At 44.5% G+C, this 27304-nt stretch overlaps 1 protein-coding gene across 6 annotated transcripts in view; it reads right to left on the bottom strand.

Moving 5' to 3' along the window:
- Nucleotides 1–27304, bottom strand: part of POC1A (POC1 centriolar protein A) — a 107176-nt gene that overhangs the window by 48233 nt on the left and 31639 nt on the right. For all 6 annotated transcript variants that reach the window (XR_005601277.1, XR_005601278.1, XR_005601279.1 and 3 more), the window contains exons 8-9: nucleotides 11915–11983; nucleotides 530–628 (exon numbers count right to left, since the gene is read on the bottom strand). Coding sequence is in view for 3 of the 6 variants with exons in the window: in XM_039547418.1 (XP_039403352.1) it covers nucleotides 530–628; nucleotides 11915–11983 (168 nt within the window). In the remaining 3 variants the exon portion in view is untranslated. The remainder of the gene's footprint in view (nucleotides 1–529; nucleotides 629–11914; nucleotides 11984–27304) is intronic.

The raw sequence follows: 27304 nt of genomic DNA, 5'->3' as shown, positions 1-27304 counted from the left end.
CCGTGCAGGGCTTAAAGCCCGGTGCTTTGGGCATGAGCCCGCACCGGCTAAGGCAAAAAAGGGGGAAACCCCCCCTTTTTTAGCCTATCTAACACTAACTATTGCTAACTTAACAACTATAACTAACTATGCTAACTATGTACAACAATGAACTAGAGAAAGCTAGGGACGTGAAGAGCTATCAAGCACTCCACAGTTCCAACTGCCGTCACGGGCGGTAAGAAGGAACTGAGGAGCGGACGGGCCGGCTGAGGTATATATTTAGCGCCATAGCGGCGCCACTCCAGGGGGCGCCAGCCGGCCCGCCGGGGTTGCTAGGGAAAAAAGTTCCGAGAAGCCGTGCACGCGCGGCGCGCACACCTAACTGGAATGCATTGGAGCAATCACTCGAAGAAGAAGATAGCTCTTCCTGCAAAGCTTCAAAGAAAATCTAGTGTTTCCTCTCAAATATATTATATAGGTGGTAAACTAGGGAAGTCAAAACATCAACAATAATCATCAGTGTTAAATGTAAGATGGTCTGACCTACCAGATTGTGAAGAGTTCCTGTTACATTAGTGGCATACTTCTGAGTTTTCAATACATCTCCATAATCAGCAGCATCAAAGTTAGTTTTCCATACCATCACCTGCAGAATAAAAACCAGCTGGCTAAAATTAATCCTTTTAAAAACCTCAATTTACATATATATATTAATTTTGCTGGCAGTCTGGAAAAGTGTCAGCACACCCAGCGTTCTGAGAGAAAAGCTTTGCCAGCAAAGAGCAATATAATAAGCTTTAGCAAAATCAGAAAGATTGTATTCAATAGAGAAGTTATATAGGGCTTATCTATATAAACATTTAGTTTGCTGAAAGATGGGGCATGAATCTATCCCACAACTAGTCTGCCATGGACTAGCCTGTCTGGACCCTACTGATGCACATTAACAATATGATAATGTGCATTGATCTACTCCTCAATCAAATGGGATTAGATCAAAGCGTGTTAACATGCATTAACAACGTCCACATGTTCAGTCAGTCCACAAAAGGCTAGTAAGAAGTAGAGTCACACCCAGCAAACTGCAAAATTGTTTGTGTGGACAAGCCCATCATTTGAGTTCTCAAAAGATAATGGCCTTTTCTGACCTCCCTTTGGTCAAGTATCCCCTGGAACTAGACTGCTAACTAGGTAATACTAAAAATGTTTGAATACTACTAAGAAATCCAATAAGAAGTTATAATTTTACATTATATTAATCTTCAGGAATGGACTTGACTACCAGTACTTACTTTTTTACCTATGGATTAGCACTCAGGAGAAGAGGGCTTAGTTGGCAAAGTAAAATGAGACCTATGGAAACATACTATCTACCAAAAATGAATCTTAACAACAAGCAACTTCTCTCCATAATAAATTACTTATCCACCATAAGTACTTTTGGAGAGTGCCAAGACAAAAAAAATCTGGCTTCTCTTCATAAACTGACCATTTGAACATATGAAAATGAACAGGGAGGAGGGAAGGGAATTCCTTAAGACAGTGAACTCCCATTTAAGTTGGTACGTGTTTAAAATATTTTAAGCTAGTCAACAAATAAAAGGACATTTAAATATCTGTGGGTTTAACATTTGTGGAGTTTATTTTAGCTACTAATTAAATACCAAAAATATTTGTGGTGTAAAAAACTTTACAGTTCTATTTCCATGTTTTTAGAAATATTAATCGTATTTCACATTATACTTCCATAGTTACAGAAACTTATTGTGCAATTGTGAAACAGTAGCCAAAATAGAAAGACACCTTTGTGTATAACCTAAAGCCCCCAAAAGACTTATACCCAGGCTTAATTTTACACACAGAATAACTCAGTGCATAAAGTCAAGCATGTGTATAAAACTTTGCAGGATCAGGCTATAGGCATTAAACTAGGAGATGGGGGAAAGCCGACTGCTGCAGAGGAGCGTGTGGATCGGACACAGACTTTTCTTAGGGGAGAGTCTGATGATAGAGAATCTCCAGGTTATAGTCAGGAGCAGAGGACTGAAGAGTATAATGTAAGGGCCGGATCAGATGATAAACAGTCACATAAAAAAGAATCTGGCACATCAGAAAAAGGCAGGCTAATAAACACGGACAAGTTTTTAAAGTGCTTGTACACAAATGCCAGAAGTCTAAATAATAAGATGGATGAACTAGAGTGCCTTGTGATAAAGGAGAATATTGATATAATAGGCATCACAGAAACCTGGTGGACTGAGAGCAATCAATGGGACACAATCATTCCGGGGTACAAAATAGATCGGAAGGACAGAACAGGTCGTGCAGGGGGAGGAGTGGCACTATATGTGAAAGATAGTGTAGATTCAAATGAAGTAAAAATCTTAAGCGAATCCACATGTTCCATAGAATCTCTATGGATAGAAATTTCATGCTCTAGTAAAAATATAACATTAGGGATCTATTATCGACCACCTGACCAGGACAGTAATAGTGATGATGAAATGCTAAGGGAAATTAGAGAGGCTATCAAAATTAAGAACCCAATAATAGTGGGGGATTTCAATTATCCCCATATTGAATGGGAACATTTCACTTCAGGACGAAATGCAGAGATAAAATTTCTCGATACTTTAAATGACTGCTTCATAGAGCAGTTGGTACGGGAACCCACAAGGGGAGAGGCAACTCTAGATTTAATCCTGAGTGGAGCGCAGGAGCTGGTCCAAGAGGTAACTATAGCAGGATCGCTTGGAAATAGTGACCATAATACAATAGCATTCAACATCCCTGTGGTGGGAAGAACACCTCAACTGCACAACACTGTGGCATTTAATTTCAAAAGGGGGAACTATACAAAAATGAGGGGATTAGTTAGACAAAAGTTAAAAGGTACAGTGACTAAAGTGAAATCCCTTCAAGCTGCATGGGCCCTTTTTAAAGACACCATAATAGAGGTCCAACTTCAATGTATACCCCAAATTAAGAAAAACAGTAAAAGAACTAAAAAAGAGCCACCGTGGCTTGGCTTAACCATGTAAAAGAAGCAGTGAGAGATAAAAAGACTTCCTTTAAAAAGTGGAAGTCAAATCCTAGTGAGGCAAGTAGAAAGGAGCACAAACACTGCCAACTTAAGTGCAAGAGAGTAATAAGAAAAGCCAAAGAAGAGTTTGAAGAACGGCTAGCCAAAAACTCCAAAGGTAATAACAAAATGTTTTTTAAGTACATCAGAAGCAGGAAGCCTGCTAAACAACCAGTGGGGCCCCTTGACGACCAAAATACAAAAGGAGCGCTTAAAGACGATAAAGTCATTGCGGAGAAACTAAATGGATTCTTTGCTTCAGTCTTCACGGCTGAGGATGTTAGGGAGATTCCCAAACCTGAGCTGGCTTTTGTAGGTGACAAATCTGAGGAACTGTCACAGATTGAAGTGTCACTAGAGGAGGTTTTGGAATTAATTGATAAACTCAACATTAACAAGTCACCGGGACCAGATGGCATTCACCCAAGAGTTCTGAAAGAACTCAAATGTGAAGTTGCAAAACTATTAACTAAGGTTTGTAACCTGTCCTTTAAATCGGCTTCGGTACCCAATGACTGGAAGTTAGCTAATGTAACGCCAATATTTAAAAAGGGCTCTAGAGGTGATCCCGGCAATTACAGACCGGTAAGTCTAACGTCGGTACCGGGCAAATTAGTTGAAACAATAGTTAAGAATAAAATTGTCAGACACACAGAAAAACAAACTGTTGAGCAGTAGTCAACATGGTTTCTGTAAAGGGAAATCGTGTCTTACTGATCTATTAGAGTTCTTTGAAGGGGTCAAACAAACATGTGGACAAGGGGGATCCGGTGGACATAGTGTACTTAGATTTCCAGAAAGCCTTTGACAAGGTCCCTCACCAAAGGCTCTTACGTAAATTAAGCTGTCATGGGATAAAAGGGAAGGTCCTTTCATGGAGTGAGAACTGGTTAAAGGACAGGGAACAAAGGGTAGGAATTAATGGTAAATTCTCAGAATGGAGAGGGGTAACTAGTGGTGTTCCCCAAGGGTCAGTCCTAGGACCAATCCTATTCAATTTATTCATAAATGATCTGGAGAAAGGGGTAAACAGTGAGGTGGCAAAGTTTGCAGATGATACTAAACTACTCAAGATAGTTAAGACCAAAGCAGATTGTGAAGAACTTCAAAAAGATCTCACAAAACTAAGTGATTGGGCAACAAAATGGCAAATGAAATTTAATGTGGATAAATGTAAAGTAATGCACATTGGAAAAAATAACCGCAACTACACATACAACATGATGGGGGCTAATTTAGCTACAACAAGTGAGGAAAAAGATCTTCGAGTCATCGTGGATAGTTCTCTGAAGATGTCCACGCAGTGTGCAGAGGCGGTCAAAAAAGCAAACAGGATGTTAGGAATCATTAAAAAGGGGATAGAAAATAAGACTGAGAATATATTATTGCCCTTATATAAATCCATGGTAGGCCCACATCTCGAATACTGTGTACAGATGTGGTCTCCTCACCTCAAAAAAGATATTCTAGCACTAGAAAAGGTTCAGAAAAGAGCAACTAAAATGATTAGGGGTTTAGAGAGGGTCCCGTACGAGGAAAGATTAAAGAGGCTAGGACTCTTCAGCTTGGAAAAGAGAAGACTAAGGGGTGATATGATAGAGGTATATAAAATCATGAGTGATGTTGAGAAAGTGGATAAGGAAAAGTTATTTACTTATTCCCATAATACAAGAACTAGGGGTCACCAAATGAAATTAATAGGCAGCAGGTTTAAAACAAATAAAAGGAAGTTCTTCTTCACGCAGCGCACAGTCAACTTGTGGAACTCCTTACCTGAGGAGGTTGTGAAGGCTAGGACTATAACAATGTTTAAAAGGGGACTGGATAAATTCATGGTGGCTAAGTCCATAAATGGCTATTAGCTAGGATGGGTAAGAATGGTGTCCCTAGCCTCTGTTCGTCAGAGGATGGAGATGATGGCAGGAGAGAGATCACTTGATTATTGCCTGTTAGGTTCACTCCTTCTGGGGCACCTGGCATTGGCCACTGTCGGTAGACAGATACTGGGCTAGATGGACCTTTGGTCTGACCCGGTACGGCCATTCTTATGTTCTTATTATGTATTTAACTTCCATAAATAGCATTTTAATTCTAACCTTAGAGGAAAATTGTACTGAACACATAACAGACGTGTGCAGAAGACTTTAAATATATACACAGTTTAAGAGTTATTTCTTCCTCCTCGCATTAAAGTTTTGCACATGCACATACACTCTCACAAAATCACCTTTTTGCTGATATTAAGTACAGAAAATTACAGCCAGAAGGGAGGATTTTTCAAAAAGGTATAAAACTGGAAGTTATAAAGGAACTTGCTACCACAAAAGCTAGATGAGTAGGACCTTTTGGAAAAAAGAAAAGATCAAGTGTCATAATTCAGTTTCCCAGCTTACCAGTAGCAAGAGATATTTCTAAACATGAGAAATGTCATCTCTGAGAAAAAAAGGTCTAGCTGCCAGATACAACAGAGATTGCCTCATAGGAAAAAAATATACAAATTCAAAACCAAATAAAGGAATCCAAGAAACCTTTGCAACTTACAATTAAAGGGGAAAAACCACCACATATCCAGGTTACCACACAAGTCATCCAGTTATGTAATGGAGAGAAAAATAGCTAATAGTGTCCACTTTCTTCATATTACTTTAAATTGGAAATTGAGATGTGTTTAAAAATCGGTTACTTACTTTGTAACTGTTCTTCGAGATGTGTTGCTCATATCCATTCCCGTTCGGTGTGTGCGCGCTGCGTGCACGTTCGTCGGAAGAGTTTTACCCTAGCAACCCCAGTGGGTCAGCTGAGCGCCCCCTGGAGTGGCACCATAACGGCACCGCATATATACCTCAGCTGACCCACCCGACCCTCAGTTCCTTCTTGCCGGCTACTCCGACAGTGGGGAAGGAGGGTGGGTGTGGAAGGGATATGAGCAACACATCTCGAAGAACAACAGTTACAAAGGTAAGTAACCGTTTTTTCTTCTTCGAGTGATTGCTCATATCCATTCCAGTTAGGTGATTCCCAAGCCTTACCTAGGCGGTGGGGTCGGAGTGAGACGTGGCGGAATGCAGGACCGCAGAGCCAAAGGCTGCGTCATCTCTCGACTGTTGGACCAGGGCGTAGTGTGAGGCGAAAGTATGAACGGATGACCAGGTCGCCGCTCAGCATATCTCTTGTATCGGTACTTGCGCCAGAAAGGCAGCGGACGACGCCTAGGGCCCTGGTAGAGTGGGCGGTGAGATGGCCCAAAGGGACATTAGCCAAGTTATAACAGGTGCGTATGCACTCTGTGAGCCAGGAGGAGATTCGCTGCGACGAGACAGGAAGACCTCGCATTCGGTCAGCAATTGCCACAAACAGTTGCGGGGATTTGCGGAACGGTCGTGTCCGATCAACATAGAAAGCCAATGCCCTACAAACATCAAGGGAGTGAAGTCGTTGCTCTCACGGGGATGTGTGAGGCTTTGGAAAGAAAACTGGAAGGAAGATGTCCTGGTTATTGTGGAACGCGGACACTACCTTCGGGAGAAATGCCGGATGTGGACGTAGTTGCACCTTGTCCTTATGAAAAACGGTATACGGTGGATCCACCATGAGCGCTTTGAGCTCCAAGACCCGTCTGGCTGATGTGATAGCCACTAGAAAGACCATTTTCCATGACAGGTACAGCAAGGAACAGGTGGCTAGCAGCTCAAATGGTGGGGACATGAGCCTGCTGAGGACGAGATTGAGGTCCCAGGTGGGAATCGGGTGGCGCACCTGGGGGTAGAGACGATCAAGGCCCTTTCTGAAATGAGTAGTCAGTGGGTGAGAGAACAGCGTATACCCCCCCTCACCGGGGTGAAAATCGGAGATAGCCGCTAAGTGCGCCTTGATAGAGGAAAGTGCAAGGCCTTGCTGTTTCAGCGACCAGAGATAGTCAAGGACCATTGGAAGCGGAAGCTCTGAAGGAATAGCATCGCGCGCTTGAGGCCAGCAAGCGAAGCGCTTCCACTTGGCCACGTAGGTAGATCGAGTGGAAGGCTTTCTGCTGCTCAATAAAACGTGCTGCACGGGAGCAGAGCAGCGCAATTCCGACTGGTCTAGCCACTCAGGAGCCACGCCGTGAGGTGGAGGGCCGGCAGGTCTGGGTGACGGAGAGTGCCGTGATCTTGTGTTATAAGATCTGGGTAAAGCGGCAGAGGAATTGGGCTGGCTATCGACAGGCGGAGCAGCGTGGTGAACCAGTGTTGCCTGGGCCACGCTGGCGCAATTAAGATGAGACGTGCCCTGTCCTGACGGAGCTTCAGCAGGACCTTGTGTATGAGGGGGAACGGAGGAAAGGCGTAGAACAGATGACGAGTCCATGGAAGGAGAAATGCGTCTGACAGAGAGCCCGGTGACAGGCCTTGAAAGGAGCAAAACTCCTGGCATTTGCGGTTCAGTCGGGATGCAAACAGGTCTACATGGGGACATCCCCACTGTTGGAAAATGGCATGGGCGATGTCTGCTCTCAGCGACCACTCGTGGCAGAGAAAGGACCTGCTCAGGCGATCCGCGATGGTGTTCTTGACGCCGGGAAGGAAAGACGCCTCCAGATGTATCGAGTGGGCTATGCAGAATTCCCAGAGTAGTATCACCTCGTGGCAGAGGGGGGAAGAGTGGGTCCCGCCTTGCTTGTTGATATAGTACATGGCCGTTGTCTCTCAGTACTGCCCGGAGCTCCCTGACATTGATGAGCATATTCAATTCCTGTACCGACCAAAGGCCTTGAGTATGAAGAGTGCCGAGATGGGCTCCCCACCCGAGGGACGAGGCGTCCGTTGTCAGGGAAAGGGAAGGTTGAGGAGCATGGAATGGGACCCCCGCGCATACGTGTGAAGGGGTCAGCCACCAATCCAGGGATTGAAGGACACCCGCTGGAATGGTGAGTAGGGTATCCAGAGGGTCCCTGTGCGGACGGTATCTGGAGTGGAGCCACAGCTGGAGCGGGCGGAGGCGGAGCCTGGCAAACGGAGTGACGTGCGTGCAAGCCGCCATATGACCGAGGAGGCGGAGACAAGCACGGGCCGAGGTCATACGAAAGGCCTGAAGGGCGCAGATTAGCTGTGTAAGGGCCTGGAACCGTAGCTGAGGAAGGTAGGCTCTGGCTAGAGATGAGTCCAGGGTTGCGCCAATAAAGTCCAACCTCTGAGTTGGTACTAAGGTGGACTTCTCTATGTTGAGAACTAGGCCCAGGCACGTGAATAAGTCCTTGATCACCGTGACATGGTGCTGGACCGTAGCCTGCGAATCCCCCCTGATGAGCCAGTCGTCCAGGTAGGGAAAAACGCAGATGCCGCGCCGACGGAGGTGGGCGGCGACGACGGCCATGCACTTCGTGAACACCCTTAGGGCCGTAGATAGTCCGAAGGGGAGGACCGCAAACTGGAAGTGCAGGTGAGCAAGTCCATTCTCCTGGCGTCCTTTGACTTAGGAGCCGGGCCTTGTTGGCCGTGACGCTCTTTGTCGTTGACAGACTGCACCACCAACGACGATGGGATAGGGTGCACATACAAATGGTCCCTTCCAAGGGATATGAGCATGTACTTGCGTTCCACCCCTCGGGCTGTGGGCGCAATAGAGGACGGAGTCTGCCATATGGTATCAGCATTCGCCTGGATAGTCTTAATGAAGGGCAGGGCTATGCGGGTAGGGGCGTCCGCTGACAAAATGGTCACTATCGGATCGTCCACTTCTGATACCTCCTCCGCCTGCAGGTCCATTCGCAGTGCCACCCTGCGAAGGAGCTCTTGGTATGCCCGGAAGTCAATTGGCGGGGGACCTGCCAATGACGACCCCGCCACCACTTCATCTGGGGAAGAGGAGGAAGAAGAAATTCCGGGCATGATGGTGTCCCGGTCAGCGTTTGGGACCTGTGAAGCTTCCTGCTCCAGAGGTTCCTGGGCAGGCTGATTACCTTCCTCCGCGCCCGATGGTACCTCAGTGTCAACTGGGGGGCGGCTTATAGTAGCCTCCGGGATGCGCGACTCGTGTGGTACAGTACGCGTGGTAGGCACAGGAGCATCTTGGGCTTGATGGTAGGCCCAAGGGGTCCAATAACCCCAGTGATGAGGGTCTTGGTCCGTGTAATGGGACTGCTGAAAAACTCCCGAAGGGACCTGAGGGTCATGGTCGTCGACGTAGTAGCTGTCGTTGTGCGAAGAGGCCGAGGCATGCCGAGAGGGCCAGGGTGGAGCCGATAACCCTTGTGCCGAAGTGCCCACGGATCGCATTTCCCGTCTCTGTGGTGACCGGTGCCGGGAGGCATCCCGATAGCGAGAGCGGGAGCAAGAATGGGACCTCCGACTGGCGCGGTGCCGGGAGGTCGACCGGGATCTCCATGTTCGGTGCCGGGAGTGGCTTTGCGAGTAGCGGCGGCCATAGCAGTACCAAGATCCGGAACGGTGCCGGGAATGACGACTCGGAGAGCGGGAGAATGATCGGTGCCGCGAGTCTGACCGGTGCCGCATAGTCGACCAGTGCCGGGACTGTGAGCGGCGTTGCGATCGGCGCCCCGATCGAGATCGATGTCGAGAGCGTGAGCGGGAACGGGATCGGTGCTGGTCGGAGTCGGTGCCGGCAGGCGGCTTAAACATTGACGGCTTGCCCATGGAACGGGGCGCCCACACCGGCGGCGCCGGGGGCAGTGGCACAGCCGGGTCTGTCAATGCGATGAGGTCCCGTGCCGCCTCGAAGGTCTCCGGAGTCGACGGCAGTGGCATCTCTACCGCGGCCGGAGCCGGGGAGGTCACAGGTGCCGGGCTCGACGGCCTCTGAGGGGCCGGAGTCGCCGGTGCCAGCAAAAGCGTCTGCGGCGGAGGAACCGGTGCCGCGGCAGGTTTCGGTGCCGGGCGGTCCGGACGGGGCGCACTCTGGTGCTTCGGAGCAGGCGGTGCCGAAGAGGCAGCGGCCTTCCCCTTCTTCGCCTTTGGCGAGAGAGAGCGTCTCTGGGCAAGTTTCGGTGCCGATGGCACTTTCGGTTGCACGGCAGAGTGGCCCGGCACCGCGGCGGTGCTGCGAGAGTCCAGAGGGACAGCGGGCAGTGCCGCGGCCGGAGGGGTTAAGGCTGCCTCCATTAGGAGTTGTTTCAGCCTAATGTCTCTTTCCCTCTTTGTGCGAGGCTTGAAAGCCTTGCAAATTGGGCACTTAGTAGACAAGTGCGACTCTCCTAAGCACTTCAAACAGGAGCTATGAGGATCTCCTGTAGGCATCGGCCTGCCGCAGGCCGAGCACGGCTTGAAACCCGGGGAGCCGGGCATACGCTCCGGTCCTGGGTGTGGGTGGGGCTAATCCCCGAACCCGCTAACTATCTAACACTAAACTGATTTAAACTATCAAAAACAAGAAAACCTAAGCTAAGATATCAACTATGTACAAATTTTACAGAGAAGAACTATGAGGAAGCTAGGGAAGCAGAGGTCAGACAAGCTGCACTCCACTGTTCCAACGACCGACATGGGCGGTAAGAAGGAACTGAGGGTTGGGTGGGTTGGCTGAGGTATATATGCGGTGCCGTTATGGCGCCACTCCAGGGGGCGCTCAGCCGACCCACTGGGGTTGCTAGGGTAAAACTCTTCCGACGAACGTGCACGCAGCGCGCACACACCTAACTGGAATGGATATGAGCAATCACTCGAAGAAGAAAAGTCACTTACAGGCATCTTTTTATATGGTAACTATTTTTGAAGTGTATCATTACTACAGCTTTCAACACTATCCCAGTTTCTTCAGGAAAAAAGTCAATATTAGCAGAAAAGCCACAATACAGCCAGCTTGCTATTTCTATTAATCTCTTTATAAACACACAGAGTTAGGTAATTATTTCAAAAGCAAAACTACAAGTAAAACCTTAATACAATTACTCTTATTATTTAACAATGCAAGAAAAAGGGGGGGAGGGGGGAGTAATCAGACCAGTGCCTCAAAAGATGCTGTCTAAAGGCTAAAAAGAAAAAAAAAATCTTATTTAACTAGTAAAGTAACCTTTACAAAAATACATGTTCCATTTCCTAGCAGTGCTTCAGGGGCAGGAGGAGAAGGGATGGGACAGATAAACTATGTCATGAGTTGAGGGTAGAATTTTTTTCTCCTTAAGAGCATAACACTGAAGAAAGCAAGCTAAGGAATAGAGCAAGCCAATTCAAAGGGATTCAGATGCATGGGGCTTACATGTTGATATAAGCCTCATATAGACAACAGGGAACAAAATAATCAGAAGCTATTATAAAGGAACATTAATAAGGAATGTAGACCAACACAAAGAGCATAAGAGAATGAAAGTTGTTGTTTTGCAAGTTGTCACCTACCCCCACCACACATGCCTGCCTATCCAATCTCTCAAGTCGTCAGAGGAAAATGAGAGTGATATCCCACTGAATGCAATAGCAAAACTTTAATAGAGCCAGAATTTCACCCTGCAAGCCAAGGTCCTTGAGTTATACCGCAAACTCTGGTATTCTCAAACTGTTTGAACAACCCCCCTTACTGTGCCTCAGTTTATCCATGAGGAATGGGTATAATATTGACCGACCTCTTGGGGTGACACTTAGAGAGCCCTTTACCTTACAAATGCTCCAGAGGAGATATTCCATCTATATTTCATTCCCTAACCTTAGACATGCAACTTTCTCAATTTTAGCCAAATTTCAAATGCTATCATCTTAAAAGGTCATCTGTGCTAAAGCTAATTTATACCCTCCTCCCCAAACTACATAGTTCCACAAACTTGATTTTTCTGCATCATAATTAAACACATTTTCTGTTCACTCAATTACATCAAGAATCTAGAAAACAGAGTTTAGCAATGTCAGATTAGGCAGATACATCACACACCTGTTCATCTGACCCTCCAGAAGCAAAAAAGTCCCCAATTCTTGAGAAGGCAACACAGGTAGCTGGCCCCTGTAAAACAAAAACATTTATAGATGAGAGCTACAATGTTGAGGTTCAAGATAGATCTTCAGACAAAAAGTATTAGTATAATTTTAACTCAGTCAAAATCAAACACTTCTTCCTCAATACAGATTGGCAGGTGCTACTTTAAATGAGAAACTTCTAGTAACCTCTTTTTAATTTAAGATACCCAGCTCTTCAATACCAAATAGCCAAGTGTAAAAAGAACTACAGTAGGTGTTTTAGTGAGAAGCAATTAAGGACCATGTGTAAAATTTTCAAAAGTACTTAAACCAGTTTGAGCCAGATTTTCAAATGGTATTTAGGTACCCAAAGAGACTGCTTCTGAAAATCCCACTAGGCACTTATCTGCATCTTCAGGCACCTAAATGCCCCTAAAATCTGGCTTCTAGACACTTAATAAACATCACTCCTCATCTTTTAAAGAGTAACCCACCCTTTGTACCTTCTCTGTACATTCAAAATAATGTTTAAGTGATTTTAAAATTCAGATTTTAGGAGTGGAAGAAGCAAGAGTTTTCCGGGGCCCCGGGAGCGAGTGAAGGACCCTGCTCCAGGGCCCCCGAAAAACTCTCATGGGGGTCTGGGCGGCCCTGTTTTCAAGAGGTAAAAGACTGACAGTAATGCAACCCCAAACATTCAAAAGTTATGAATCAGCACCTCCACCCCACAAAAAGAAATAATGATTAACTTTTAAAATTGACTTTGAAAAAGCATATCTAACTATTTGGGACTATTTTTTTCTGAGCCTTTAGAAGTCACATTTTCAAGATTCTCCTCCCCAACTACAAGAACTAGATGTTTTAAATAACACACCCACCAAGTTGAGATTCACACAATCATGTATCTGCAGGAGCTGGTGCTTTCAGAGACATCAAATATTGTGAGAACTGGTAATACTGGGATTGTAGCCCTCATCTGCTCAGATCAGTGAATCACACAGAGCATACCAGAACATCAATCCAATTATCTTTTTATCAGTTTTTTTTAAAACAAGACAGAGAAACCTGTTAATGCAAAATGGACGTCTCAACTGATCTGTCCCTCTTAAATGTAATCCCATGCTATGTTACTGCATTTCTTCACTCCCTGCTATAAATGTGTAGCTGTAGCTGGCACGAGGGAGGAGGCAGAGGGGACCAGTGTGGATGGGATGGAGAAAGGATGGAGGATTAGGACTGTGCATGCAGCTTGAGGTGGGGATAGCCCAGTGCTTCTCTGCCAAGATGTCAGCAGGTGAAGAGTATCTAATGCTGCTACCTCAATTCACCAATGTACCAATTTACTAGTACTACAGCACGATCTTGGTGTGCTAATGTCTCTGTGCTGAATCACCAGGATCTCCCTGCACTCCTCCCCCACACTTCATTGCAGAAGCCCTATGTGACCCCAAAACCCCAGTCAATCCATCATGCCACAAACATCCCCAAAGTCCCACTCATGCAGAGCTTCATCTCTCCTTTGGAGCCCACTTCTCCTATCCCCACTACCCAGCCTGCCTCCAAAGGCGCTTTGTGCTGAGCAGAGCAAAAAGAAGGGAGGCAGGCTGGCAGGCAGTGTCAGAAAAGAGCTGCAGCTGATAAATCTGAGCAGCCCCCTCAGCTAATATTTGCATAGTTCAGGTCAATATTCAAAATCGAGGCAATAACTTGTGTTTCATTTTAAAAGTGCAACAGCAGCCTGTGTCAGAAAATCACTCTCATGACATCTAAGTAGTCCGGGACAGTGGTTAGTTAGAGGAACCCACAGAATATAGCAACATTTCAACAAGGGAGCATTTCTAAAATCAGTTTCCTCTGCAGAAGTCAGTAAATATTATACTAAAAGAGCTCCACAGAAAAGAGTCACTGTGTCAAACTTGGAAACTAAGTGTAACCATTAAAGAAAGCGGGACTTTTTGCTTTAAGTACAAATCTCATGTCTACAGTGCCCTGACCAGACCAAAATCCACACTGAGATCCAGACTGTGTTAAGTCTACCCGTTATGAGTTGTGCAAGAATTCCTCTCTCCCCGACCCCTGCCCCAACATGATGTTGGGAAATGCACAATGATTACCGCAGTTTGCCCCATCACCATTATGTTTATAAAAGTAGACAACGTCGGCATCCTTGAAGTCCTGTGGCACTGATTCTTGCTCCCAGATAATGCGGAAGAGCCATATGAGATGCCTTGCAGTATGGTAGTCACTCTGCTTACAGAGCTCTGCTGGACTGCCATCTGGTGCAGGTGCTTTCCCATGTGACATCGCTGCTTGATTGTTGTTATTGTCTCATAAAATAGGGGACTAGTGCAAGCTCTACTTGTAATGGGCATTGTGGAAGAGCATTAATTGCTTTCTTGGAAATGTTGGAAGCATGACTGAGAAATAAACTAAAAAACTTTCCACCCATTTGGAGCAAAGACGTGATCTTTTTATGGTGGTCGTCAACTTCACTAAAGCTTCTGTAAATCATGAGGGACTCTGGTGACTTTTGCTTCTCGCTGGCTGCCCTGCAATGTTCATTTCTGTCATTCAGTCCTTCCATGATGAGATGAGAGCCAGAATAGTGGAAAATGGTAATGTGTGTGTCACACTGCCTGGAGTGGCTCACAATCGAGCGCACCAAGCTCAGCGCAGACTGTCAAAAAGCTGGGCAGACACTCCAAATTGCTTGTATGTTCTAGAATTAGATTTCACCAATCCAGTAACAAATGTAAACTCCCAAAGTACTATAATAGTCTTATAATGGACAGTCCCCTTGGACACTCCAGTCTATCTTGCAACCCAGGAAAGCTGGACTATGTGATAAATGGTCACTTACACCAAAGATCACAAAATATTCAGGCTACTCCTAGTCCCAAGAGACCAGTCACTTACCTCAGATCAATTTGTATCTTAGATCTCACACCAAAGACAACGTTTATAGTCAATCCTGTACTAAGTTAACTAAAGGTTTATTAACTAGGAAAAAGAAAGGAGAGCTATTTACAGGTTAAAGCAAGCAAGCATATATACACAAATGAGTTTCAGTCTAATTCAAAAGGTGACAGTTGTAGTCATCTCAATTCAAAACATCTTTCAGGGCTAAACCACACTAAGCTGCATGGGGGTCTCTCTGCTTATGTTTAGGAATCTTTGCACCTCATAGTCCAGACAGCATAGAAGAGATTCAGTTTCTCTTTGTCAGGGATTTTTGTCCCCTCCACTCCAGAGCACAAAGTGATGAGATGAGTTCATGCATAGGTTCCTCCTTCCTGGATGGAGTTAGCAATGCAGTCAGTTAACAGGGCTTCTGTCCTTTGATGCTATACAATACCTCAGTTGCTTCAATGGGACATCTTGTATGCAGGACAAGCATTTTACTTTAATTAATGCTTTTTGTTCTGTTTGGCGAGTTACCCAATTACAGAGGTTTACAATGCAAATATTCAATATAACTTTATACCATGGGCTATAGAGGTTATAAGTGAGATCAATACATGCAGCATCCTACAAGCATTGTATAAAAGTCTAAACACACTCTTAACTTAAAATCTAATATCTATTTTGATTATGCTAACACACAGGTAAACACGACTGTTTTCTAGCTATGCATTTGTAAATGTTCAGTGAGGCCTGGGGCCTTGGCATGAGCTGGCACCTGGTCTGCCAATCACTATCAAACCCCTTTCCTGTCACCAACAGCTCCAAACAAGGTTGTGTGCTGGCTTCCACTCTTTTCTATCCTTTGTTTGGCTATGCTTATGGATGCATCTCATGACATTGATGGAATATTTATCCACTGATGGGAAGACATTCAAGGAGCAATGCTTCCATGCTCATGCAGAAGAGGCAGATTTACTCATTAAGGAGCCTTTATTTGCTAGTGACTGTGCACTGCTTGCTTGCTCAACTGATGAAATTCAGTTTATAACTGATCACTTCGCTCATGCACTTTGATTTCACAATCAGTCTAAAGAAAACTGAAATACTGTAGCAACCTGTGGCAGGCGATGCTAAGATCAACAACACTCCTCTCAGGTGTAGCCTTTTATTTATTTAAAGTGAATTTTGTAATGTGGTATTACACCACCATGGGTTCAGCTCTGGCAGCTACAGTTTCAAGCCTAATAGAGTGAAAATTACCTCTGCTACTTGCTTTAGATTTAGAGTCTCTAGGAACATGTAGACCAAGGGTAGTGACCACACATACATTCATAAGTACAAGGTCTAGTCTGTTTTATACGTTTTATTAAAAAGCTACAATTAAAGTTATTACCCAAGTATATAGAAATTCTGTACAAACCTATACATAAGTTACAAATATAGTTATGCTCCCATCCTTAACAACAGTGTTTGGGTCTGATGGGTCGCTCATAGTATGATCAACAGTAGAGGGATGGTTCCTGCTGGAGTCTCCCATAGGGAACTCGATTTTCCCGTTATGGGAATCTCATTTTTATAATATGATTCTGTCTATACCTACATTTTGTGCATGTCCATAAAAGGGTCAGCCCTCTTTTCTCTTATTGCTCAGTGTTCCCTGGAAACTTAAGAGACCCCAATTTTCTATGGCCTGTGTAAGGTCGCTTTAGTCTCAATGGCACTGATTCAGAACCTGTATCCTATGGTTAAGACACATTTCGGAGACAGATGCACCTTTACAATATTTTCATGATCTAATATTAATCTTTTGGGTGATTTTGTGAATTACCACCACTTGGTACCTTTTCCCCCCCATAATCTTCAGGCATCAGGTTATTTTTCAGTCATTGGCTTATGTCATCATTTCTTGTCTCCAAGGCCAACGATAGCTAAGCTAAAATCTTGCAGGCCTCGGCCTATCAGTTCTTGCATTTCAGCTTGTCTTACTTATGTCTAATACATGATTCTTCTAAATACATCACACAATAAATGAATAATAAACTAAAATCATTGGCTACACAGGTCTGTGGAGAATTTTTGCTACCCAGGGAGTATGCTATCACAGAATACCACAATTGATGAGGAAGGCCAGCTCTGCATTTGGAATGCTCTCATATCCCTATGGAATGATAGCGGCATCAAAACAAGGAGTAAGCCAAATGTCTACCAAGCAGGCATGCCTCTATGCTTCTGTATTGTGGTGAGATATGGATAACGTCAGGAGTCAATTCTTTTAGACGTGAAATAGTCTTAACTAGTCTTCCACTGAAGTAGTGGTTGAATAGAAGTGCAGTACTATTCACACAGGTTTAAACATCTGGTTTAAAGTATTTTCACAAACATTTAAGTAGTACACAGTCTCAAAAGGATTAGGCAGACACTTATATGCAATAAAGCAGAGTTAGGAAATACTTATCTAAGTACAGACGCAATAGACAAACTGTTCTATTAGGAATAAATAGTGGAGAATACCGGGAATGAAATATTATGACAGACACTAAACAATTACTTTGCAGCCTGCTTCAATAAATGTATATGGCTGAGCTTCTGTCTAAGTCTGGATCAGGTTTCCAGAGACTGCAGATGACTAAGGCTTTTGGGAAAGTTAATTTAATAAGTAAAAACATACACAGAGAACACAAAATGTATACTTTGACTAAAGTAGAGTTTGAGTAATCTTGCTATGTTACTTCAGGTCACACTGCACCCAGACAGGCAGAGAAGCAGCTTTTCATTATCCTTAACCAAGTTAAGGGGATGTGCTACTTTAATAGCATTGCACTTATTTTCCCAAAAATCAAGCCATGCCCCTTTACCCAGTTCCCCTTCTTCCTCTGATGTGCTTAGAAAATAACATACATTGAACCTTACAAATGCTGAACATATACAAATACATATAGGACAGATAAATTGCTGTTGTAAACCATTAAGCTCGTCTGTTTGTTGTCAAACAGGCAACTGCTGCTACTTGCACCCACATTTCTTTGTGCATGCAAATACACAGGCACAAGATTATACCTGCACAAGTGGAGGCTATGAATGTCCGGAGATCCCAGGACATCTGTCCATCTATGGTTTTAAGGGGGGTAAATCTCTTGCTAATTCCTTAAGAGGACAAATCCAATGACCCCATGGAAGGATTTGAAATGAGTTCTTAAAACAACTTTCTTGTAGCAGAAATCACCTCTTAATGGGGAGGTCTTGCCAGGATTTGACTTGGCGGTTCCAATTTCTGTGTGTTTGTACAGGACTTACCACAATTAGAGGCCAACCAGTGTGGGCTATAGGGACTATTAACAATACAGTAACTCTTCACTTAAAGTCGTCCCGGTTAACGTTGTTATGTTGCTGATCAATTAGAGAACATGCGCTACCTGCCAGATTGGCGGGCAGCGCAATGCTCCCTTATAACGTTGTTTGGCAGCCACTTGCTTTGTCCACTGCTTGCAGGAAGAGCAGCCCGCTGGAGATAGCTGGTGGGGGCTTGGAACCAGGCTGCACCGGCAACACCCCCCCACCCATCAGCTCCCCCTATCAGCTTCCTGCTCCCCTAAGTTCCCTGTGCAGCAGCCGCCCAGCAGGCTATCAATTGCCAGGCAGTACAGCTGTCCCTCCCCCCACTGCCATATACTTCTCTTGCTCTCTGCCTTGGAGCTGCTCCTGGGAGCCTCCTGCTTGATGTGGCGGAGGGTGGGGGGAGAAGGGGAGAGAGAGAGAGAGAAAGAGGGATGCTAATGTCAGGGTGTCCCCCTCCCCCCTGCTTACCCTATCTCCATAGAGCAGGCGGGGGGGGGGGACATAACAGGGCTCAGGATGGGAGGGAGCTTGCTGGCAGCAGGGGCTGTCTCAACTTGCTGATCTACTTAAAAGGGCGGTGTACTTAGAGTGGGGTCAGCATACTTAAAAGGGCAATGTGCATCTCTCTCTCTCCCACACGGTGTATGTCTCTGTCTCTCTGTGCCATGCAGTCTCCCCTCCCTCCATTACTGTTGCTTTGTAGAGTATAAGGCTACATTAACAACGTGATAACCTTTGAGGGCTCAGCCGAGTGCTAGTTCATCATTTAGCAGTAAGGCATTCCCTGGGAAATATCCCACCCTCTGACTCCACCACCTCAACCAAGCTTCACAATTATCATTGCATTGTTTGTTTAAAAAAAAAAACTTATACTACGTGTGTGTGCGTGTATATACATAGGGTATGTCTACACTACCTGCCGGATTGGCGGGCAGCGATTGATCCAGCGGGGGTCGATTTAGCACATCTAGTCTAGACATGATAAATCGACCCCTGAGCGCTCTCCCGTCAACTCCTGTACTCCACCACCGCAAGAGGCACAGGCAGAGTCGACGGGGGAGCAGTAACAGTCAACTCACTGCAGTGAAGACAACACGATGAGTAGGTCTAAGTATGTCGACTCACGTAGCTGAAGTTGCATAACTTAGAACGACAACCTCCCCCACCCCCACCCCCAGTGTAGACCAGGCCTTAGTCTTTTGTCTGGTGAAAAAAAATTCCCTGGACCCTAACCCCCCCCATTTACATTAATTCTTATGGGGAAATTGGATTTGCTTAACATCGTTTCACTTAGAGTAGCATTTTTCAGGAACATAACTACAACATTAAGCGAGGAGTTACTGTACTAGTAGCCCAGCAGTTCTCAAACAGTGGGTCGGGACCCCAAAGTGAGTCGCAACCCCTTTTTAATGGGGTCACCAGGCTAGTGTTAGACTTGCTGGGGCCTGGGGCCAAAGCCCCCCTGCCCAAGGGCTTCAGCCTTGGGCAGCAGGGCTCAGGTTACAAGCCCCCTTCTATACCCCGCCCCCCGCCTGAAGCAGGGGGGCTTGTGTGGGCTAAGGTTTCAGTCTCCCCTCCTGGGGTCAGAAGGGGGTCATGGTGCAATGAAGTTTGAGAACTCCTGTTGTAGTCCAACTATCCCTATCTTCCCCCAAAAAAGAGAATATTCATACATGTGTGAGCAGTGTGTAGTTTTCCCCCTGCCTTCTCCATATTAAGAACTGCTAAACTCTCAATTACTACCACACACTCTCAAGGAGAGAGATTCTAAATAGAATAAACCAACCAGGAATGACACAAGTGTGAAACATACAATCTGCTTCGAAAAATCTAAATACTGGTGCAATATTGAAGGATATGACATTTCTGAAATAAACAAAGAAGTCTTACAAAGAAAGATCAACATTTTGGGAAGATTATAATCCTCCAGGTATTACGTACTTCATCTGAAGTTAACACCTTTCTAATGCAAGTTCCACTGTGAACAGCATGACTGTAATGAACAGGTGGGGAAAAGACAGACAGAAATTTATATCAGACAAGTTATTCACAATCAAGACCAACCCAGATGTCTAAGCTGTAGAACTAGTGTTCTTTAAATGATTTTATCAGTCACTAAATATTTGAGTATATTCAGGTAATTTAGCATGCTACAAAAATCACTCCCAAAACAAGCAATGTAAACAGCAAGAACAGCAGCTACCATATGCCAGAGGAAAATGGAGATTCAACAGGATGTAGTGGGCTAAAAATAGAACCTGATATAAAAGAATACATGTGTGTACAAATGGAAAGAACAAGGGGAACAGACAGGTCAATAGATGCAACACACTTAATTTGTTGACATGAAACAAACAAACAAGAAACACTGAGATTAAGATGCAGTTTTAGACAATGTGTATATTTTGGGATTAGTAGAATCTTTTAAAAGTTTTTACACACTCTCAATTGTTTTAGTACTTCAAACACTTTTTTTGTTTTTTTGCTTCAATTTGAAGTATACCTGTGAGGATGAAAAAGTTAGAGCAAGCCATCTCTCTTTGAGTAACATCACCCTGTCCAAGTCTTAGATAGGTCTCTAAACTTCCCAGTTTGCACCATTCCTCAAATCTTTGGGACTGCAACAAATCTCTAGCAGATAACTTTGTCCATCCTTCTGTACTTTGGCAGGAATGTCTTTTGTTATTAATATTAGTATTACTGTAGCACCTAAGAGCTCTAATCATGGACCAGGACCATGTTGTGCTAGGTGGTGTATAAACACAGAGCAAAAGACCCTCCCCTGCCCTGGACAGCTTACAATCTATATACAAGACAAGATATGACAGATGCACACAGATACATACGGGAGCACGAGACAATATTGGTTAGCATCACAGGCTGTGGTCTGCCTACATTAGCAGGCTTACCATTGCCAAGGTTTTTGTAGGTATCATGTTCAAAAGAGACTAAGGAGGGTTTTGAAAGTGGTAAGGAGTTAGTTTTGCAGATGTTTACAGTGAGATCCTTCCGAGCATGAAGGGCAGCATGGGAGAAAGGACAAAGATGCTCATTTGAAAATGTTACAAGTGGGCAATGGAGGCAGCATCGTGGGCTGATGAGAGATAGGAGTCAACGTGTCGACAGTTAGAGAAGAGAGGTAGTGTGGAAACAGGCTGTGAAGCATACTGAAAGAAAAAAATAAGATGATTATGTCTGGCACGACAGAGAAGGTGGAAACCTGTATACAAAGAAGAGGGTCACAGTCAAAGTGATGGGCTAGGAAAGTGATCTTTGCAGCAGCAGCAGCATTCTGAATGGATATGGGAGGGCCAAGACTGCATTTGTCAAGACCAGAGAGAACAACGTTGCAGTAATCAAGTCGCAAGACAAGGAGAGCCTTGACGAGAGTTTCAGCAGCACAGATGGATAAGAAAAACCGTATCTTAGAGATGTGATGCAGAAAGATTCTGCAAGACTTAGACATAGCCTGGATATGAGGACCTGGAAAGGTCTGAATCAAAGACGACACACAGGCTGCAGGCCTGCATGACAGGCAGGATGGTGGTGTCATCCACAGTGATCAACGAAGGAACAGGAAGGGCAGGCAGTGGTGGGGATTAAGAGCTGTTTTAGCCATGTTGAGCTTGAGCTGCTAGACACCCACAAGCAGATGTCAGACAGAGAGAGAGAGACCTTGAGATTTTAGTTTGAACAGGTGACAGGTCCAGAGTAGAGAGGTAGATCTGTGAATTGCCAGCATAGCAAGGGTAGCTTAATTTACATTTGCAGATGAGATTACCTAGAGATAAACTCTAGAGGGAGAAGAGAAGGTGACCAAACAGAACCCTGTGGAACTCCAAAGAAAATTGGGGAGGAGGTGAGGAGGAACATACTAAAAAACAGTAAGAGGTAGGAGGAAAATGAGGAGAGAATAGAGTTATGGAAAACAAGGGAGGCCAAGATTTCAAGAAGAGCATGGTTGACAGTGCAGACAGGTCAAGGAAGATGAGAATGAAATGCTGATTTTGAGCTTTGCCTGGGAAGAGATCATAACAAACTTTAGTGACAGCTATTTCAGTAAGGTAAAAGGAGTGCAAGCTGAATTGGAGAGGGTCTAGGATGGAACTGAGGGAAAGGAACTATTTTAAACTGCATGTTCTGAGCTTAGAGATGAAGAAGGCAGATGGGGTAGTAGCTGGAGAGGAAAGTACTGTCAAGGATGGGTTGGTTAAGATTGGAGAGACTTGTATTGAGGAGAAAAGTCACAAGAGCAGGAGCTTAAGGAGACAAGTAAGGGAAGGAGAGAGTGGGCACATGAGAGATCAGGAAATGGGATCAGATCACTGGGGCAAATGTAGGGGTTAGTCAAGGAGAGCAGATGAGAAACTTCTACATTAGTCACAGGGAAGAAGGGGGAAGAGACCTGTAGGAGAGGAAGACAAGACAAGGGAAAAGGGAAGGTCACATCACATTTGTCCATTTTCTCTTGGAAGAAGTCAGTGAGATCCTGTTCAGAAAGAAGCAGAAGCAGGAAGAGGGAAGGGTTTAAGGAGTGAGTTACAGGTGGCTAAAAGGCATGCTGGCACTGCATATGTGAGATTCAATCTAGGTTTGATTTCGTCCCATTAAGCTATTCGAGTTTGGCTTCTACCTCAGATGTGGTAATATCTACCTCCTTATCCTCATTCCCATTTGTCATCCTACCATTATCCCTAAGCTCCTCATTAAAGACTGAGGCAAAGTATTTGTTTAGATTTGGGCCATGCCTAGATTATCCTTAACCTCCACTTCATCCTCAGTGTTTAGCGGTCCCACTTCTTCTTTCTTTGTTTTCTTCTTATTTATATGGCTGCTGCGTCATTGCGTACTTCCAGTTCCAAATGAGGTGTGGGGTTGACTAGTCAGTTTGTTACTCTGGTGTTCGTAACTCTGAGATGCAACTATATTAACCAATAAGAATGCACCTTTCTTTTAAAAAATAAAGGAAGTACAAATGGAAACGTTGATTAAAATAATTTAAAATCAAAGCTTTCCACCTGGTGATTTATATTGCTGATTTAAAATTGCCTTGATTTAAAAATCAATCCACCCTAATTCTAATAAGATGGGTATCATAGAAAGGCCAAGTGACAGGGCATAAAAGTGGGAGTTGATGGGCAATGCTGAAAGAGACCAGATGATGGTTGGAGACAAAGCACTCAGCAACAGTAAGAGATAGGTGTCTGCTTAATGAAGACCAAGTGAGGCACATGGCCCTCTTGGCAAGAAAATAAGTTGAATTGGGGCAGGAGCGATGCAGCAGGTCCCCCTAAAAGGCAGCTAAGACACATTGCCCCAGGGAGTGGGAAGAAGACTATTGTAAGCCTTTCAGAATAGAATATTGTCTTATTGAACCTTCGAAGTCTTCATAAATGGAGATTCCAGAGCCCCAGGTAGGAGCAGGCTCTATTGTTTAGTGGTTATTGGGGTTAGAATTTTTCTTAATACTTAACCTACTTAACCCTGCGGTCCTGCAAGCTCTCTACTTTTTGGTTGTAGCTTCCTGTCCTCTTTGCACCATCCCTTTATGTATTTGTAGAGTTATGTCTCCCCTCAGTCATTTCATTCAGACTCCTCTCCCTTCCTGCATTCCTTGCACATCCAGAACTCCTAGAGCAGAGGTTCTCAAGTTTCATTGCATCATGACCCCCTTATGACAACAAAAATTACTTCACAACCTCCAAAGGGGGGGCCAAGGCCTGAGCCTGCCCAAGCCCCACTGCCCCAGGTGAGGGATAGGAGGTGCACCAAAGCCTGAGCTCCACTGCTCTGGGCAGGGGGGCCAAAGCTGAAGCTCAAGGGCTTCCACCCCAGGCAGGGGGCCTGCAACCTGAGCCCCACCAGCCAGAGCAGAAGCCCTCGGGCTTTGGCCTGGGGCAGTGAGGCTCAGGCTTCAGCCCTGGGCCCCAGCAAGTCTAAGCCAGTCCTAGCCACCCCATTCAAAAGGGGTCCCGACCCACTTTCGGATCTACTGTCCTAGAGACTTCAGGAGGAGCAACGCATGTACGATCAGGCCCGTAACCATTAAGGAAAAAAAAAAGGTCAGTCTTACAAGTTCTGCATTTACCACCTCCTATTACTAAAAGGAGTCAGCATGGATTTCTTGATGATCACCTGTTCTGTTCATTCCCTCTGGGGCACCTGGCACTGGCCACTATCAGAAGACAGCATACTAGGCTAGATGGACCTTTGGTCTGACCCAGTATGACTGTTCTCAATTACCCATCTGTATTTTGAAAATACTCCTATGTATTATTTGTTATACATGACTATGAATACACCTCTACCCCGATATAACGCTGTCCTCAGGAGCCCAAAAAATTTTTTTACCGCGTTATAGGTGCAACCGTGTTATATTGAACTTGCTTTGATACGCCGGAGCGCGCAGCCCCGCCCAGAGCACTGCTTTACCGCGTTATATATGGATTCGTGTTATATTGGGTCACATTATATCGGGGTAGAGGTGTACTTCTATATAAACACATGCATAATATGGTTCAATTTGTGACACTGCAGAGGAAACCAAGGTAAATCTCTGCCATTGATACCATTTATTTTTTAATTATTGAATTTATGGTGTAATATATTATGTCATTTCTTCAACAGAAAGCAGTTTGGCAAAAACAGTAATGTTTCATAGTCAGAGGTGGCAATTGTTTTAAATAGATTATTTTCACTAACTATTTTACTATTAAAAGGTAAAATAGTACTATTTATGGTAGCCATCGGTTACACAATAAATATACCTGTTAGGTACTATAAATTGCCATTTAGCACCACCACACCCTGTTATAGTAATTTTGCTCACAAAGAGTTTGAACATTACACATGCTGCTGCCAAGCTTAAAACATTCAGTTTATAAAAAGACACCACTGTAACCTGGGACTCTCATGAATCAGAGACCCAAAATTTATCTTAGTTCCTATCATCTGTTAATAGGATTTGTGCTTTTATTTCCTCCCTCCCATTTCTGTTTGCTATTCCCATCTCCACTCTCAAATGCTTAGTACTTTTTTTTTTTTAAGACAGTGCCAACAACCCCGCAACAAGCTACTGACCCCAAGCAAATTTAGTTTTCCAGCATCAAATTTTATTATAAATAAAAATGTTTTTAAATTATAAAAATGTTCTTGTAGTACTGCTCTTTTACCTTCTTTCCAACACACACCTCCCCCACACAACTCTGCCCCTCCCTCTTACTCTCCTGGCATGTCTTAAGTTACACCTAAATATAATAAAGACAAAAAGTTATTCGGCTTTTTGGAGAAAAAGCCAACACCCCACCCCCACCCGAAAAAAAAAACGGAACAGAAAATATTCTTATCAGATTTCTAAACTACTTGCAAAGCAGGTTTCACAAAAATAAAATCTCATCTACCAGGGGATTCGTGAAGCTCTATAAAAGCTGGGGATTGTATTGTCTAGCAAGAAAGCACTATACGAGTCTAACAGAAGCAGTCCTATAACTTTCTGTACAAATGCCATAATGAAAACCTGATAGTTCCTCCCCTGTCAAAGCTAGAACAAGCTTTCCATTATAAGCTTCATTTTTTAAATCCTCCTAAGCCTCCTCACCCAAAATGTTTCATGAATGTCTCTGACCCAATCACCCCAAACTTGAGGCTAATTAGACATGGCAAGTCTGGCATATGGAAGGTCTTTTCATCTTTAGCCTGGTCTACGCTACGAGTTTATCTCGAATTTAGCAGCGTTAAACCGAATTAACCCTGCACCCGTCCACACAACGAAGCCCTTTATTTCGATATAAAGGGTTCTTAATATCGATATCTGTACTCCTCCCCGACGAGGGGAGTAGTGCTCAAATCAGTATTGCCATTTCGAATTAGGGTTAGTGTGGCCGCAATTCGATGGTATTGGCCTCCGGGAGCTATCCCACAGTGCACCATTGTGTCCGCTCTGGACAGCATTCTGAACTCGGATGCACTGGCCACGTAGACAGGAAAAGCCCCGTGAACTTTTGAATTTCATTTCCTGTTTGCCCAGTGTGGAGAGCTGATCAGCACAGGTGACCATGCAGTCCCAAAAACAAACAAAAAAAAAGAGCCTCCAGCATGGACCGTACAGGAGTTACTGAATCTGATCTCTGTATGGAGAGATGAATCTGTTCTATCAGAACTCCGTTCCAATAGACGAAATGCCAAAACATTTGAAAAAAATCTCCAAGGCCATGATGGACAGGACTCAACACAGTGCTGTGTGAAACTAAGGAGCTGAGACAGGCGTACCAGAAAGCCAAAGAATCAAATGGACGCTCACGGAGGGAGGGGCGACTGACAACTGTAGCTATCCCACAGTTCCCACACTCTCCGAAAACCATTTGAATTCTTGGCTGAGCTCCCAGAGCCTGAAGGGTCAAAAACATTGTCGCAGGTGGTTCAGGGTATATGTCGTCAGCTCCCCCCCTCCCTCCCTCTGTGAAAGCAAAGGAAAAAAAATCATTTCCCACCTTTTTTCAATGTCACCGTATGTGTACTGGATGCTGCTGGCAGACGCAGTGCTGCAGAGCAGCATCCCCTTCCCTTGCCGACGGCAGAGTATGACAGATATCGGTCATCGTCATCACTTTCCTTTCCACAGAGGTAACTGCATACTAACGTGCCTCAGCAGCAGTCATTGTCCACCCATTTATCCACTGACAACCAGTTGAGTAGTGGATAAGGAAGATGTAGCGGTAGAAATTCACCCTACTGACGGGTGAGCCCATGATGGCATGATATTTAATCCCTTCTCTCAGGTAAAAAGAGTGGTATAGACAAAGACAATTACTTCTTTAAAAATGTTGAGGTAAGAAGCCATTATACAGATAATTTATCTTGTCTCTGAAAAAAAATTTAGATGACTTCAGGTCACAGTTAGTAAAAAGAGCATGTATGCCAATAAAAAATAAGTACATAAATACTTACAAGATACTTCTTCACTAGCTTTTTGACCACAATTTTTTTTTTAAAGTTTAAAAATGGAAAAACAAAAGCCTCCACTTCCTATATTTCAAGTGGTATCTAAAAATTTCACTACTTATAAGACCCCTATACACAGACACACATGCATCTACCTCAACCCTCCCCTTCCTCCCCAACACACATA

This window comes from Mauremys reevesii, linkage group 7 (genome assembly GCF_016161935.1).
Source record: "Mauremys reevesii isolate NIE-2019 linkage group 7, ASM1616193v1, whole genome shotgun sequence".
In the NCBI taxonomy this organism is placed as follows: Eukaryota; Metazoa; Chordata; order Testudines; family Geoemydidae; genus Mauremys; species Mauremys reevesii.
The sequence above is the reverse complement of the archived record's forward strand: the minus strand, read 5'-3'. Positions and strand labels throughout refer to the sequence as shown.